Source organism: Colletotrichum siamense (genome assembly GCF_013390195.1).
Source record: "Colletotrichum siamense strain Cg363 chromosome Unknown KSG_Cg363_contig02, whole genome shotgun sequence".
In the NCBI taxonomy this organism is placed as follows: domain Eukaryota; kingdom Fungi; phylum Ascomycota; class Sordariomycetes; order Glomerellales; family Glomerellaceae; genus Colletotrichum; species Colletotrichum siamense.
Window position 1 is genome coordinate 6,313,656 of NW_023501015.1, and position 16,796 is coordinate 6,330,451.

General features: G+C 52.5%; 3 protein-coding genes across 3 annotated transcripts; all 3 read left to right on the forward strand.

Annotated features, from left to right (window-relative positions):
- Nucleotides 1–2,063: 2,063 nt before the first annotated feature.
- CGCS363_v003645 (Transcriptional activator protein acu-15) lies at nucleotides 2,064–4,658 on the forward strand (the record flags this gene model as incomplete). The annotated part of the gene is made up of 1 exon (XM_036635494.1): nucleotides 2,064–4,658. The coding sequence occupies one exon, from the start codon at nucleotides 2,064–2,066 to the stop codon at nucleotides 4,656–4,658; it is 2,595 nt and encodes an 864-aa protein (XP_036499967.1).
- A 5,755-nt stretch (nucleotides 4,659–10,413) lies between these two features.
- CGCS363_v003646 (Secondary metabolism regulator LAE1) lies at nucleotides 10,414–12,052 on the forward strand (the record flags this gene model as incomplete). Its single annotated transcript, XM_036635495.1, has 10 exons — nucleotides 10,414–10,605; nucleotides 10,664–10,692; nucleotides 10,739–10,824; nucleotides 10,880–10,902; nucleotides 10,969–11,095; nucleotides 11,154–11,191; nucleotides 11,250–11,287; nucleotides 11,343–11,477; nucleotides 11,530–11,949; nucleotides 12,007–12,052. 10 exons carry the CDS (start codon nucleotides 10,414–10,416, stop codon nucleotides 12,050–12,052), a joined length of 1,134 nt encoding a protein of 377 aa, XP_036499970.1.
- A 1,486-nt stretch (nucleotides 12,053–13,538) lies between these two features.
- Nucleotides 13,539–14,571, forward strand: CGCS363_v003647 (Secondary metabolism regulator LAE1; the record flags this gene model as incomplete). The annotated part of the gene is made up of 6 exons (XM_036635496.1): nucleotides 13,539–13,623; nucleotides 13,672–13,709; nucleotides 13,760–13,797; nucleotides 13,851–13,985; nucleotides 14,044–14,463; nucleotides 14,529–14,571. The coding sequence occupies 6 exons, from the start codon at nucleotides 13,539–13,541 to the stop codon at nucleotides 14,569–14,571; spliced, it is 759 nt and encodes a 252-aa protein (XP_036499969.1).
- Between the last annotated feature and the right edge of the window lie 2,225 nt (nucleotides 14,572–16,796).

The window sequence follows — 16,796 nt, forward strand, 5'->3', positions numbered from 1 at the left end:
GGACGCAGGGCAAGCAGAAGCAAGACACGAAAACCAACATGGCAGAGAAGAAGACGCAGGCAACTGACCTGGACCAAAGTTGGCCCATCTGCAAGTTGCTGCAAATACTGCTGGAAGGATTCCGGATGCACATCATGTCCTAAAATAGGCCCTCAGCCCACAGCGCCAGAAGTCAAGTGGCACAACCCGAGAGAATGCCGGCCAACTCCCAACAGCAACAAGTCTCCTGCAATAAAGTGCAGAAGTGGAAGAGCTTCATGTGCGGAGTCTGCAGGTTCTTCCCCTAGCAAGAGTCAACCGAACCAACGACGGGCACCCAACTCCCATCCATACATCCTATGAAGAGTGTCTGTACATCCATCCATCCACACTCTCTTGCACACACACACCCACACCCACATGCACACACACACTTTCTCTCTCACTCTCTCTCTCTCTCTGTCTCCCACTCTTTCTCTCTCTCGTCACGCCTGAACTCTTTCCCGCCCTCAGTCAACATCCACGTCAGGCAAACCCCCCTTTCCTTTCCCCAGGCCTAGATGTCGAAGCTGCATGACTGATTACCCTCCCACAAGTCGGGGCGCTTTATTACCTCTTCTGCATCGTGAGCGGCCTTGGGCGACTGGATCCGTGGTAACGTGTGTGCCCTTTTCCTGGCCCACCATTCACGAAATCCCCGATGAAAGGAGCGCAAACCGCGTGGTCCCTTCAGATCATAGAACACAAGTCATATCAACGCAGGCCAACCCAACCAACTTGTCAAGCCCCTTTAAGATGACCCCTGTCTAGGGGAGCAGCAGTTGTGGCCATGTTCTCCTCCCCTGTTTCCTGCGCAAAAAAGTTGAGGACCAGCACCCTGGCCAAGTTCAAGTGGGCTTGTCTACGGGAAATGTCAGTGAGTCGCGGCACGGCGACCTTATTCTCGAAGCTGTTGCCGATTCGCCATCATGAATCCTGGGCTGGGTGTCGACGCTTGACCACAGGGATCATGGGACTTCCTGGTGACTTGTCCGAGGTTCCTGGGTCCCTCGCCCTCTTGAACCAGGACCCTGGCACCCCGGCAGCGCCCACTCTCCGGTCGAAACACGTTAGTTACTTTGGTTGATGAGCATCTTCCACAGCCCTGTTCGTCCTCCTTGCTTCCTGTGCTAGTGCTAGCAGGGATGCCGTCGAGCCCTCCACCACTCCAGATAATATTTCCGATTCTGCTTCCACGCGCGGAGAGCCCCGGATCCAGACCTGATGCCTCGATGGCACCGCAAACCATCGTCACTAAACCCCCGGTGCTTGTATTGTACCCGTCGAGTGACATAGCGACCTAAGCAGCGCTACTGTACCTTGCCTTGCCTTGCCTTAGCCTCCCTTGTCTTTCTACCCTACCCGCTTTCTCTTTACTCCGACCAGACGCACTCCCCATTTCTGCCACCATCCCGCGCAGCCACATCTTGTCATTCTTTACACCTCTTACCCTCCGCCCATCTCGACCTGTTGGTTGCTTCTTCCTCCTGTCTTTTGTTCAAGAGTTAAGCCGTTCCTCGCTGTCATTGTCATGTTCCTTCGTGGTTGACTCGTGGCTTGATTCTGAACAACACCATTCTCCTCACGGCTACTCAGACGGATCTTGGAGAGCATCCCGCTAATCCAAGTCCTGCGTACCAGATATCGTATGGTAGCACCCAATTCTACAGCGGGTTGACACAGCACAACGGCCGTATTCCACGCTCATCTTTGCCGTCCTGCAGTTTTGCGGCCGAGGTCAGACAAGCAAACCGCCGGAGTCGTGGGTCTAGCCTGTCTAGAGTTACACAGGACAGCTGCAGCAACACGCGTTCTCGCCAGCATCGTCGAAGAGGACGGCAGTACGCCTGTTGCCCGGACCCACGAAGACAAAAACCAAATCTGGTTGACCTGTGTTGCTGAGTGAGCCGCAACTTCACACCGGCGAACAGCATTTTCGTGCTCGTGACTGGCTCCGGATCTAGCTTCTAGTCCCCGTGCCAACTTCCGAGTTCACTTATACCAACCAGACTCTCTCGTCTCGCCAACCCGACACATCCGTCTGTATGTTCGTGGAGCGCCGCCTTCCTCTTGCTCATCATCTTGGGGAGCCCGTGGAGACTCCTCTGAACCAGTCGCGCGAGTACTGGTCATTTGAACAGCGCTCCGCAATGGCTGCATCGTCGCACAACCCGTATCCACGATCCCCCAATCCTTCCACAAGGTCGTACGACTCCTCTTCGGTTTCATCTGCGACCTCACCTAAGCAGCCATCTCAGTACCTTCCCAGAGGCTTGATGAATACAGGACCGAGGACAACGGCGGCGCCGCCGCCACAACCCATTGGCATCCCGCCCTTGCCACCCGTCAACCAGAGCGCCTTCACTCCGTATACGCCAGTGACTGCGGGCTCGATCATGGGACGCGATTCACTTCCCTCGGCGGAGTCGGTAGCGAGCACACCAGGCCCTTCTACAGCTTCGCTGCCGCCCATTTCGCAGGCGCAGAAGAGAGCGTACAGGCAGAGGAGGAAAGACCCCAGTTGTGACGCATGCAGGGAGAGAAAGGTTAAGTGTGATGCCACAGAGACGACGAGCTGTTCGGAATGCTCCAGCCGCAACGTCAAATGCCAGTTCACGAAAGAAACCAACCGTAGAATGTCATCGATCAAGCAGGTACAAGACCTCGAGAAGCAGCTGGAACGCCTGAGACGAGAAAATGGCAGCATGAGGCGGATGCTTCAGGAGAGAGATGGTGCGATGGACGTTGATCCGGATGGTCTTGAGCAACTCCCCTTACAACTCCCCGAGATTGGTACCGAACCGAAGCGGAGGAAGCGACCTGCCCCGATGCATGACCTGGCGAGAGCGAGGTCCAACATGCGCATCTTCTCTCGTGGAATCTGGAAGCCTCCGGCGCAGTATCGTCAAGCGCCGACGACACCTTTGTTTGATCCGCAGAGGCCTGAATTGCCCCCGAGGCAGACGACTGACCAGCTGCTGCACGCCTACTATGGCTCAGCCCATACCATGTTTCCCATCCTACACTGGCCAACCTTTCAAACTGGAGTCGACGATCTCTACAGGATGGGAAACACGAAATCGGTGCAGCCGGCGTGGCTCTCCACGTTTTTCTCTGCGTTGGCACTAGGAAGTCTCTTCAGCTCGGACCCCCATTCACACCGGGCCTATCGAGCCGCGGAGCTCCTCGAAGTCGCCCGGGGCATGATCGACCCCTGGAATAACGACTACGTTCTCGACAATGTACGGGCCTTGGTGCTTGTAATTCTGTGCTTGAACGAAATGAACCAAAAGTCTGCCGCCTGGACGTGGCTAGGCACCGCAGTGCGAGCTGGTCAGGATCTCGGCCTCTACTCAGAATCCGGACCTTGGCCAGTCATCGAGGGCGAGATGCGCCGACGAGTTTGGTGGACGATATACATCCTGGACCGTAGCTTAGCGCTCGATCTTGGCCGCCCTGTCCTGATTGACGATTCGGACTGCGATGTTTCCCTGCCCGCTGGCGTTGACGATCACTACATCCACGAAGGCGGTATTATGGTGCCACCTGGCCGAGAACCCCTCAACCACTCGCTCCTAGCTCTGATCAACGTGATCAGATCGTACTCGTCCCTGATCAAGACATTGGCAGCCCCAGCTGTGGCCCCGACCAGACTCGCAACGTTCGATCAGCATTTTGTGTCGTGCCTTCGAGCCTTCCCACCCGTTTGCGACACTTCAAGCACAGGGCAGATCTCTCCTCACCTCCTGACACCCTTCACCTACCTGCTCCACGCTCGTCTCGTGTTGCACCGCCACAACCTCGCTCCAACCTGCCCTCCCGACGTTCGCCTCGCTGCTATGGAGCAGTGCACTCACACAGCTCTTGAAACAGCTTCCCTCCTCTCGCGCGCTACCCCGAACCTTGCGGATGGTGCAACAGCACTTCTCACCACGCACACGTTCCGATGTGCGCTCTTCCTCTTGCTGGCGGGGTACTGGGACCACGCAACGACATGCCTGCGCGCTCTCGCCTCCATCGACGCAAGGCGCGACGTCGCGATTCCCTGTGGAAGATTCCTCGCCTTCTTCGTCTCAGCACTCGGCACCAAGCGCAGCGAGTATGCCTCCTTCGTTGCTCGTACGACGCCGCCGAAGCCCTTCGCCCCGCCCCCTCCGCCTCAGGGCCGACCTGGCCCTACCCCTCTGCAAGAGGCCCTTCTCCACGACGAAGAGCTCCTGGCGTATGTCAGCGCTGACTTGCAGGCCGCACCGGACGCTGCTTGGATCTGGGCTGGCGGGGAGCGCGAAGCCATCCTTTCTCCCACATCGCCGGGGTCCATCACTGCCTCCGGCGGTGCCAGCAGTGGTCTGTTCAGTGCGGAGCAACGTACCGGTCTGAGCGACGAAGAGATGAAGGAATGGGGTGGATGGGAACGTCTTGAGGCAGCCATCCGCGGGCTGGCCTCCGGTAATACGACGCCCACCCCAACGTCCGCAACTTGGTCTTCGGCGTTGCCCGCGGGAATCAAGTCGGAGGGCACGCCTGCCCCTGCACTGCCGAGCATCATACCCGCCAGCGAGGGAAGCAGCAGCAATAGCCCGACGGCGAGCGCAAAGGGTCGGCCGCAGGACAGGCTGAGCATCGCGAACATCATCTAGAGAGACTACTCAGCCTGGCGCCGTACGATCCCTGAGCGACCCGTCCTGTGGATGGTGTACCGATTTTCCCAGGGAATACCGTTACGGAGCCATACATGATCTTTTCCTGATGTCTTTTCGCAGTACCAATACCCAGGCAACAACAAAATCATGACCGTTCACGAACGTCACGGAAATGACCAGATTCGGAAACCGCGTAACGATACGACGGTTTCCCAGGACAGTCTTTGCGATTGTCAAGTCGACTGGAGCCATCAATCCGGCTCCACTGTACGATAATGTGTTGATCAGGCTATAGACGTCGTCTTTGCCGTTTCATCTCTCTTCTTTTTTCTTATTATTCCACAGTCATTTTTCGCCAAAATTTCCTTTCTCTACCACCACATCCAGAGCGGGCGTAGCCATACAGGGCCCCCCTCAAACCATTCGTTAACACCTTAATGTCTGCACTAAAACACCGGGCGGGGGAAGCAGTGGAAGCGGGGAACGGAGGCGGCAGGGTCTCTCGTGTTTTGGCATTTCCCTTTGTGTCTCTTGGCCTGGTTCGCTGGAAGACCAGGTCCGGGTGAAAGGAGTTTTTACCAAAAGCCTTGGTGGGAAATTGGTGGACAGGCGGGGAAAAAGCAAAGGCAGGCGGGAAGTCGCCCAGTGCCTTGGCAACTTCAAATGGCTCCAACGTTTGTCGAATTGGTCATTTTAATCAACCGTGGGAGACGGGGCAGAGGAAGAGGCCGGGCCTTTTTTCCTTTTGTGGGTGGACGCCAGTGCAAAGAGGATGATGGCTGGAAAGTCGGTTTTTTCTTGATTTGCTGTCTTTGTTTGGGGAATATTGTCTATATGGGGGGTTGGGCTGACTGGACGTCGAAATCATCTTTTCTATGTTTGGAACCATTTTTTTTTTCTTTTTTTGTCGCAACTGCGGAATTTTGTACTACGCAAAAAAGTTGCATTACCTACATGCACATAGGTTATGTACAAACGAAGCGGATTTTTACGGCTGGCCAGCGAGGCACGGAACTCGCTGGTATTTTCCAGACCACGATGACAATATTTTGTTTTTTGGAACTGTCCTTGTGTGATTTCTTCGTCTTGAGATCTACTGACTAGGAAAATTTGGTTGAAATCATTACAATTGGGATGGGCGCGATGGAGTGTACACAGCGACATCTCTGGGAGCACAAACTCTGCGCAAAGGCGCATTTTGCAGGAACAACAAGCTCTCGATGGCTTCAACTCAACTGGATTCAACACCAAGCAAACGATCAACGCAATCAAAAGCCGCACGATTTCGGGCGTCCAGCGAGGCCAGCCCGCCGCAAACGTGGGGAGGGGACCGTGTTGGCGCGGTTTCTCTCTCCATCCTGTGTCTGAACCTGGGGCCATCGTGCCGTTTGACGTTTCCAAAACCAACATTGTGACATTTCTCTCGAAGCTTTTGGAAGCCATCGACTCGCTTCACTACCTTGGTAGGCGCAGCAAGCACCACAAACACATCTGGCGACAGAGCAGAGAAACGTGTGTTTTGAGGCAATTTACGTGCCCATCACGATATCCAGTCGTAGCGTTGTTCGGTAGTTCCGTTTGGCGCCTGGGGCCTGGCTGCTGGGCTGGTGTGACGAGGTTTGTGTCAACTGGGCAAGTGCGAGATGAGCGCGAAGAGGCGAAGGGCGGTGTCCGGAGCGTTTGGCGTCGTGTTTCTCGTCTGCTGGGGGAGTTGGTTGGATGCCACTGGGACAGCGCAGCATAGCATAGCCAGCTTTCCCCCTTCCAGCGGGGTGGTGGTAGTTGGCGATTTCACTGTTTGGTAACTGGTACCGATGACCTGCCTTCCCTTGGGGGTTGCAGTACGGCCCCATCAGTAAGGTCTGGCGTTAGCCCCAATCTTCTGTGAGGAGGAGAGCTGTTTGAGGTGGTATGGTGATCCAAGACCCTGAGATGTGATCTCTGCATTGGGCAGCGTGGTGTGGCCAGGGAACTTCCCTCCCCCCACAGGAAGAACTAGAACGCAGATGATAACCAAAAGGTTCGAACGCACTGCCACCGCCGAATGTAGGTTACCACACTCCACACACCACCCTTTCCCTCCTGAACGTCCGCCCATTCCTGACTAGCGGGAGAGTCTCAAGAGGCTACGGAACGTAGAAGATGCGTGTCACACATGCTGCAAGGATCTTTGGGCTAGCGGCAACGGGTTGAACCTTGGGGAGAGGGCCACCACCCAAATGATGTGCGAACTGGCCTTGTCGGTTATCGTGGACGGACACAGCCTTGTTGTGATTAACTGATGGTGTGGGGACATGTTGAGAAAAACAAGCTTATCGCTGTCATTGATTCTCTCTGCTCGTCCCCCTTGTTCTTGGCTGTGTGGGCGATGATCTGCTCAGTCAGAATCTCTGATGTAGACCGTTTCGGGTGCGGGATTGGGACGATTTAGTGACGGGTTTGACGGGATGATGTGATACGGGGGGGTCTGGCCAACTAGCGCCAACTCAACACAGCCCTTTCTTAGTTTTTTCTTCTTTTCCTACCTACTGGTTCGTGATCGAGACGTTGACACAGAGTAGTTGGTCCGTGATGGGGTTTCTGTTGCAAGTTTTGGGCGTTTGGCTGTTGTGACGTTCTGGAACCCCCGTCCCTCCCCGGCCTCCATCGAAAGGTCCTCTCGACGGACCGTGACAAGATTGTTTTAGATGGTTGTCATGTCAAAGTGTCAGCGGCGTCTGTGGGCAAAGTGGGTAAAATCGGAGAATTCTTTCTTCATCGTTTTGCTTTTCTGCCTTTTTTTTTTTTCTACCCTTGGTGGTTGGCGCGTGCTGGAAAACGAAAACGATGGCACGGCTTTGGAGGAGAGAGGAGGGATAAGCACAGGGAAAGTCGGGGACCGCCCGGCCGGCATCCCGGGCCTTGGCTCTTTACCCCTCCCCCCCTTCGCCTAACGTGGTCGGGCTTTGGCCCCCGCCGCCTCTTGGCTGGAAGCCGCATCGGCACGCGGCGGCCGGGTACATCTTGGCCCTCCCACTAAGATACTTATCCTTCGTTCAAGGTTCCGGCGTTCCTCTCTTTCGCGCATCATTGCCAGGGATATGTGCGCTCTGGGCTATCGATTGTAAATCCCCTCCCAGGGATCATGGGCTTCTCCGTTTCGGGAGAGGGATTAGAAGGGATGCTCCCCGAGGGTTGACGTCGGAGTTTAGACTGCGATGCGTGGTGTTGAGGGTTGCCGGTCAGGACGCTCGCCGTGGAAGGGTTCAGCGATGGGGGAGGGAGGCCGGGGGCGCGGCCCGGCTGCGGTTGCTTGCTCTATCCTTCCATCAGACCCGGTGTGGACCTTGGCGATGAGGTTATAATGTGTCAACACTGTGGCGCGTTCCAAGACTTTTTGGCCGTCGTGTGAGGCACGCTGTGATTGAAGAGGGTTGACAAATACCGTCGACGAGAGGGGGCTTACTGAGAGGGGATGCTGGTGAGGTGGACTTTGGTGTAAGCCGGGTACGCGTCGTGAACCTTGGATGCGGTACCCAGAGGCTGGGAACAAGAAGGGTTCGGAGATTTCATCAGACAGAATGTGGTTTGACGTACCGCGTAGTAAGTTGCCTGCAGGCTGGAAAGCGTGGCGATGCAGACTTGGGCGGTCTCTGGTGATGGCTCCACTGAGGAGTGTGTAAGTGAGGTTCGGAAGACGCGCCACCGTGATACAACGGGATGAACAGATCTACGGCGGACCAAGATGAACAGAGTTGCGAGTTACCATGGCTCGTCACTCATCGTTAGCCATGCGCATGAAAGCGATCAATGCTGGTCAGTCCTGGTCAGTCAATGCAACCAAAAATCGAAAAAGAAGAACCCGACGGATTGGACTGAGTCAATCGTGGTGAGGATTTGAGCCTCACGCGGGGGTCGAACCCGCAACCTTGAGATTAAGAGTCTCACGCTCTACCGATTGAGCTAGCAAGGCGGGTCTGATTATTAATCAAATTCCAAATTTGGCAGTCCATGGAGCCTGGACTTGGGTGGCCGCGTTCCGTAGAGTGGTGGTTGACGACTGAGCCTGGCTTTTAGCTGGCGAATATCGTTACCTCTTTTGCTCCGATTTTCTTCTTTGTCCGTTTTCTTTAGGTATCTCCTAGGTTGCAAGCGTTGAGGCTGGTTTTTTTTTTTCAGGGCGGTGTTATCTTCACAGGTGATGAGGGGGCATAGATCTGAGATCTCGACATCAATCGATCCTCGTCTTGGATGGACTGCCTGTGCCAAGATAGAAAACTCTGGTGAATCAAGTTATACATATCAGTCCCTTTCCTTTTTTTGTCAGGGATATTCATAGATTCTTCGCCTAATGAAGAACTCGTGAGATATCAAGACCAGTAGTTACTAACTTTGAGTAGTAGACTTGCTACTTGTAAAGCCAGTGAGGAACTGGATAGACTGATAATACAACTGAAACTAATCAAAGGCTTAGCTGAGTGTTATTACGGCGCGGTCTCACATAATACCTGATTCTCTTCAAGACTCTTCTCAGTCGCCATTGTGAAACAGCTGCCCATAGTGTCAACCTGACAGCAAAGTCTAAGCATAAGCGCCGTGTTGCTTTCTGGACAAGCCTTTCATTTTGGGGTCCGCCTCAGCTAAACCTCAATTTCATATGACATTAATAGGTTGATAGGCCGTTGCATCTCTCGGCAACGCCATCTCTTGAATGCGAAGTCCAACAGTTGCCTAGATCCTAGGGATGCTGGCTAAAATGTTCTTACTTCGAGCGGTGTTCCCCGATCCGATGCAGGTTGGGAAGTGTTTGTCTTGGAACAGAGCTGGTGCACGAAGAATCTGAATCATAGAGCTTCCATGCAGGCTTCTCGCCAATTCCCTCTTGGCAGGCAACCCCCCAAGGACACATTAGACTATTCTCGGGAAAGAAAGGAAACGATAAGGGGCGCATTGAGCACGTCAATACAGTAGCCGGGCCAGCTTCGTCACGTAACAATGGGGTAGGTTTAGATTAAAGGATACAGACGGCTGACGAATGATTGCTTTGGGCATTTGGATACATTTCTAGGATTTCAATATCGACCCGTCTTAGCGATGGCGTGGGAGGACACAGAGTTGAAATGCCAAGCAAAGCCTCTCACTTATTGGCCATCGCTCTCATTCAGATCGTTGGCTATCAGTCGCTTTGGTGTTAAAGAGCGCAAGTCAGCAAGTTCATGTCGTGGCTTGGACACATAAGCTGGAAACGAGCAATAAGTTTAGATTCGCTTGGATTCCTCACACTGTTTCTTCTCGTTGTAGCTTTCAGCGAGGACACAGGGGTGCAACCTGAGCTGATTTGTGCATATTCATTCGGTGAAGAAGACCGGGGATCGCGCGACGGCTCGTTTCTCATTCGCCGAGATTGATGAATGCATCGGGGAGCCCGGAACGGCCCCACTACAGTCACATTGACGGACCGTTGATTAGCTCCCGACCACAGGCAAGGACGAGGGTTGAATCTCGAATGGGGAAACTGGGACGTCTTTGTGCATACCGAGCCTGCACAATCAACTTCTCTTGCGCCAACAATGGGTCACCAGCTCGTGAAGAAATGTTGGCGCCGGCGGTACAAATGGCCCCCAAATGTCTGGGTCCAACTGCCCCCTCGCCGTACCCCTCTTCCTGGAGCTTTGCGTTCATCTCTCAGTCGTTCTGGAGAAAATTTCCGTCACATTCGACCCAGTGCCAAACTGTCGGTAATCTGAGTTTGCAATCGTTTCTTGGACCAAAGATGAACATGGCCGACTCGTCAAAAGCCCCACGTTCGCCAACGGGTTCGCCTCCCGCGGAGAAGACCATGTCCCCTGAAAGATCCAAGACTGCATCCCCGAAGTCCAAGACTGCGTCTCCAGCGGCTCCCGGTTCACCCGAGGCTGTTGCTCCCCAAGTTGATAATAACATCGAAGTTGACAACACGACCGGTGTATGTTGAGTACTTGGCGTCAATCCGTTGATTATCCATGTTCTAACATTGGCACTAGGGTGCTGCCATTGTAACCGACGATCAATTGTAAGAAAGCTCTGTTTTACGCTGTGGTCTGAGGTTGATGTTTTAGATCGGCATACACTGCATCTGTTACTTCGAGTGTTCTTGACTATCCAACGGAGCATGGTCGACGATACCATGCGTTTCGCGCCGGAGGTAAGACTTCACGATCGAGACAGCTGACTTGGGATTACCGCTGACGCTAGCATAGCCTACTATGGCCCGAATGACGAGGTGAATACCATACCCCGGCCACCCACAAGGTTCCTAAGACATCAAAGATAGCTGACGAAATGCTAGAGAGAATTGGATCGCCTCGACTTTCTTTCTGCGCTTGTTGTCAAGACCGTTGGAAAACTCTACTATGCACCTTTGGAGCCAGAGAAGACCAACCGAATTCTTGACATTGGCACCGGAACCGGAATCTGTCTGTAACTTTCCTGGCTTGGCCTTTCCAGGTCTGAGACTGACAAGATATGACACAGGGGCTATCGAAGTGGCGGAGTTCTTCCCTAACGCGGAGGTGAGCCATACCCAAGCCTTCACGAGGGTCGAGTCTATGCTGACAGTGTGTGTGACAGATCATTGGGAACGACTTGAGTGCTACTCAGGAGACTTGGTATTTGAGCCTCATCCCTCAAGTCGCAATGAATGAGCCCACTGACCAATTGCAGGGTCCCGCCGAACGTCAAATTCGAAGTCGACGATGTTGAGAGTCCGTGGGTTGGGAGATCATACGACTACATTTTCTGCCGCTCCATGGCAGGCGCTATTGCCGATTGGCCGAAATTGGTCAACAATATCTTTGCGTGAGTTTCTGTCGAAGTAGCTATTGACATAGTAGGCTCACATTATCTCTAGGAACACCAACCCAAGCGGCTGGGCCGAATTCCAAGACTGGGACCTTCTGTACCGGTCGGATGATGGCTCATACACTGAGAAACACCAGACGCATAAAATGCTGAACATGTTTTTCGACGCATGTAAGATCATCGGCCGCGAGGCTCGGCCGGGTCCCCTAATTCCGCAATGGCTCGAAGATGCCGGCTTTGTCAACATCGTCCATCACAGGTACCCGATACCCGTTGGACCATGGGCGAGGGACGCTCACTACAAAGACATCGGGATGATGAACTTACACCAAGTGCTCGATGGCCTCGAAGCCTTCAACTTGCGACTTTTCACCGGAGTTCTTGGCTGGACCGAGGCGGAGGTCCAGGAGCTCCTCGCACAGTGTCGCAAGGAATTGAAGACGGGTGCGTTTCATGCATACATAAACTTGTGAGTCCTTCACCCAGACTGAAATGAGTGAACAATACTGAAACAAGATATCACCAGCCATGTCGTGTATGCTCAGAAACCAAAGTCTGAAGCGGCAAAATAGAGGACGCAATACTTGCGGTCCGCATTTTCCCTTCGCATCGCGCTCCTCAATAGAAGTATTAGCACCTTGTTGGTTAAGCAAGCGATTAAAATATGATTGTTCAAGCAACAGCACCTTTTCAGATACTTTCTCGTCAAGTTGCTACTGTCCACCAGTGATGCGGGAAATGGGCGCCCAATGTCTCTGCTTTCAGTAAATCGCTGACGTGCGCCGAATGCACCAAATATTCTCCCTCATATACTGAATTTCCGAGTCCGATTTTCGACGGAGTGGGTTTCTTCGATGACTGGATGACAACTACTCCATGTTATTTCTCCCGTGCCAAGCAACAAGCAGGCTGTAGTCACGGCTGGCCTGCGTTGTTGGAGTTCTATCACTTTGTGCCCTCCATTCGGACTGGAGACATCGATCTGAAGAGGAAACAAGCCCCGCAGCCTGTACTGATTTACGCAGTATGCATTTGTCGAAGAATATTGGGGATGAACCATCGGGACGAATCCTATTGGAAGTCTGGTCCCACATTAGCAGACGTTGATCAGCTGTGCACCCTGGACACTATCAGTACTGTGTGTTGGATTAGGAAAATGCTTCGTGCATCTGCATGCTGGGCATGTACGCATCGTGCGCCAACAATAGGTTAACAGACCTCAATGGTCGGTTGAAACCCACTGCAGAATATTATATTTATCTGAACTAAACCCCTCCGTTGGTTTCCTCTTCCCAACTTTCTCCTCACTTGTCTTGGCAGGTTCTGAGAGTATCTTCTATTCCCCCAAAGCCTTCCATTTTGACGCCGTCGTATTGCTGAGTCTTGTCAGTCGCACCAAATATGGCTGACACAAATAAATCACCGCGTCCGGTGGAGACTTCTTCGCCATCTAAGGCATCTCTTTCAACGACAGAAGCAACTTCTCCGAAGCCAAAAGCTGCATCTCCAAAATCCGTAACATCAGAAACTGCCTCACCCACTGTGCCAGGCTCGACGGCAGCCCCTGCGGAGCAAGGCGCTGACGAAACTGTGACTGCTCCCGTTGCCCTGCAAGTTCCAATCGAGGTTGATGAACGCGTCGGTATTTCCTTTTCCAGAGCCAATGACCATGTCTCTAATGGCACTTTTAGGTCAATGAAAATGATCCAATTCCGGACGATCAATTGTACAGTTGACCAAGCTTCTTGATTCCGATTTACGCTCATCATTCAGATCTGTTTCTGCGTACACGAAATCGCTAAGCTCAAGCGTGGTTGATTACCCCACTGAATATGGACGCCGTTACCATGCCTTTCGCCACGGTGGTAAGTCGAATGTGTTTGAAAATTCAACTTGGTTCCTAACCGCGTTCCAGCATACTATGGCCCAAACGATGAGGTAACCCTATGTCGAGTCTTTTGTGCAGCATACGAGAAATGAAAGTACTCTAACAGTAGCCTTACTCACGAACAGCAAGAGCTCGATCGTCTTGACTTTGTGTCTGATTTTATCATCAAAATGACCGAAGGGGAGCTGTACCACGCTCCACTTGACTCTACCAAGGTCCATCGAATTCTTGACGTTGGTACCGGAACTGGAATTTGTTGGTGAGCCTCTCACATCGCCATCTTCAACAGCTAACAGTCCCTAGGGGCCGTCCAGATTGCGGATGAGTTTCCCAATGCTGAGGTTTGCCGCTCATACGATCTCCCGCTCTGCTCCCATCTAACGATTGCCAGGTAATTGGGAACGACTTGAGCCCTGTCCAGATGGAATGGTGAGCTATGTTCGATGGTAACAAATACCTACCAAGGCATGCTAACGGACTAGGGTTCCACCCAACGTCAAGTTTGAGGTCGACGACGTCGAGAGCCCTTGGATTGGGCCCAAGTACGACTTCATCTTCAGCCGTATAATGGCCGGAGCAATTGCAGACTGGCCGCAACTGGTGCGGAATACTTTTGCGTAGGCAAAATCAACCACCCGCACACTCAAGCCCTTCCAAATGACTAACGTACACTAGAAACACCAACCCAGGAGGTTGGGTCGAATTCCAGGACTGGGATACTCTCTATCATTGCGACGATGGCACCCTTACCGAAGATACCTTCATTATGAAGATGGACAGAATGTTCATCGATTCCTGTGGTATGATAGGCCGGGACCCACGTCCTGGTCCGCAACTTGAGGGATGGTTGAGAGACGCTGGATTTATCAACATTCGTCACAAAATGATCAAAGTGCCGATCGGAACTTGGGCGAAGGACGAGCGTCTGAAAGATCTCGGGTATATGAATTTGGTCCAGATCACCGATGGACTCGAAGCTTATAACATGAGACTGTTTACCGGAGTCCTTGGGTGGACTCAGATGGAGGCTCAGGTGCTCTTTGCTGAATGTCGCAAAGAGATGAAGTCGAACCTTTACCATGGCCATTGTCAGTTGTAAGTATCCCCAAACTTGAATCCTTGCAGCGAGTAAGGTATGAACTCATGCTAATTTGTTACAGTCACGTGGTTTATGGTCAAGTTCCGGAAGCCGACGCGAAGTAAGAGGTGCGAAAATGAAGATATCTAGATGCCGATGTTGTTTTCTTAGATTGAATTGACTTGCCATATTGTGGGAGTAGTCCGTCTTTGTACATGTGTTACTTTTGATTAACTACTCAACCTCATCATGCTCCCCCGCAGGTTTGTGAAGAGACTGAGAAAACTTTATTTATTTTAAGGATCCCCCTGGGGCCTGAGTAGTACTCCGGCAGACCCGGGCTCTCCAGACGGCTCAGAAAATGACGTACGACTCAGGTTGCTCAGCTCACAACACTGATCAGCGCATTTCAGTTCCTGTCTTAGCACATCATCCCTGGCAATTACTCGAAAGCAGTATAATCCAAACCTTCGCTTTCGCAAAAGACCCAGCTACGCCGTGATGAGTAAACATAGCCTTTGAATGTTCAGTAACTGGTGTCGGGTACGCCGAGAGCAAGCATTAACAATCGGCCATGCTAGAAAGCCTTCAAATTGTGTATAAAGCCCCGTCGTCGAGATTTCCCGGACTTTGAAATCATTTTCTCAGCTACCTTATCTCGCAATTAATCGTACCAAAATCAAAATGCAGCTATCCAACCACATCATCGCCCTTGCTGCGGCTCTCTTCTGCGCGGCCACTGTCTCGGCTGACTGCAACTTCTACGACGGCGGTTGCCCCGCAAACACCTGTTTCTTGCGCGGAACGGACACACAGGTGGTCTGCTGTGACAACGGAGATCCGGAGTGCTAAACGAGGTGTATGTTAAACCTCTGCATCTTCTGATACCTCGTTGAAGGGGCACGAGGCGAAGTCTTCGAGGTGCTGACTTTGTTGAAGACTCTATCAAGCCGAGTGAACATAGTTGCAAGGAGTTGATTAAAGGGTTACGAAATATCGACGGCCGAGGCTCGATGGAGGAGATCTTTCAAGCCGTCATGATTGAAACTCTTCCCCAGTGTCAAGCAATTCTCTAAGGAGGGTTCGACCCATTCGCCGTTGGTCTCGACAGCGGCTTTGGTCGCGATTTTGTCCCGCCAGGCTTTATTGATGACCAGATTGTATCTACATAAGCGCCATGGTTCATGTCGCCAAATACATGCAAACATTTGACTGGCTTCCTCTTTTCGTCCCTTATCATATCTCCAGCTTTCAAAAGTCGTAGGAGTCACTCGCATACGTGCAAACCTGGGCGTATGTGGACACTCCATACAATCAAGCTCCCCCGGATCAGCCTCGTCTGTGCTGGTTGATTGGTAAGAATGCCGGAATCGGCGGCATTTGCTGAAAAGGTTTGACGACTTTGATAGATGTTGTAGATTACGAAAGACCGCCAAAAGAACTGACCATTTAACTATTCGGCCATGAGCCTGTTATCAAATATCGTGAACCTTTTCCAATGAGTCGACGCAAATACTGTCATATGCCGGCCTTCTGCGCCATAGTACCACGCATGCAGTCATCTTTAATCGGCCTCTACGGTATGACAGATTGACCGAAACTGAGTACACAAATTGGCGCTACAAGGAGTGAGGGGAGTGTTCGCACTCGAGCTGATAGCGATGAAAGCGGAAGCTTCGATGTGAGAGTAATGCTATTCAAAGCGGCAAGTTTATTGCGAAATTGTCGCAAAACGTCCTCGATATCTAAGGGGTGCAGGTGTGGTTGACACCGAGACAGCAGGCCCCGTATGTGTCATCATCATCAAGTTGGAGAACACCGCGAATCAGATAAACGGAGGACGTATCCAATGCGATGACGCAACTTATCTGCACCGAGATCGAAACCGCGCGCGACCCATTGGACAGCAATAATCTCCAGTCGAAAGCTGCATGCTGAGAATCTTTCATCAGCTGATGTTGGGGTAGTTAGCCAGCATGCGCCAATAATGCCTTGAGAACCGGCAAACCAGTGTTCCGGTTGCCTCAAGATGCCTTGCCGTTCAAGTCCGATGCCTCAAGCGTAAACGAAGGGGCTGTGTGATATCCTTACGGGGAGAAACCTTCACGTCATCTCCTACTGGCTCGCTAATTCATCTTCAGCCTTTTGGTGTTTTCTACTGGCTGGCAACGCGGGGCGCAGCTGAGCCGAGAATAGGCAGAGAACCAGGGCCTACAACAGGCTGCAGGACAGCGCGCTTTCGATGCATGCAGCCAGGCATCATGGTTTGCAACTAGGTCTGACCCCCTGCATAGGTATTGATGTGAAAGCCACCGCGATCGGTGTCGCACGTCAACCATATTAAATCCCC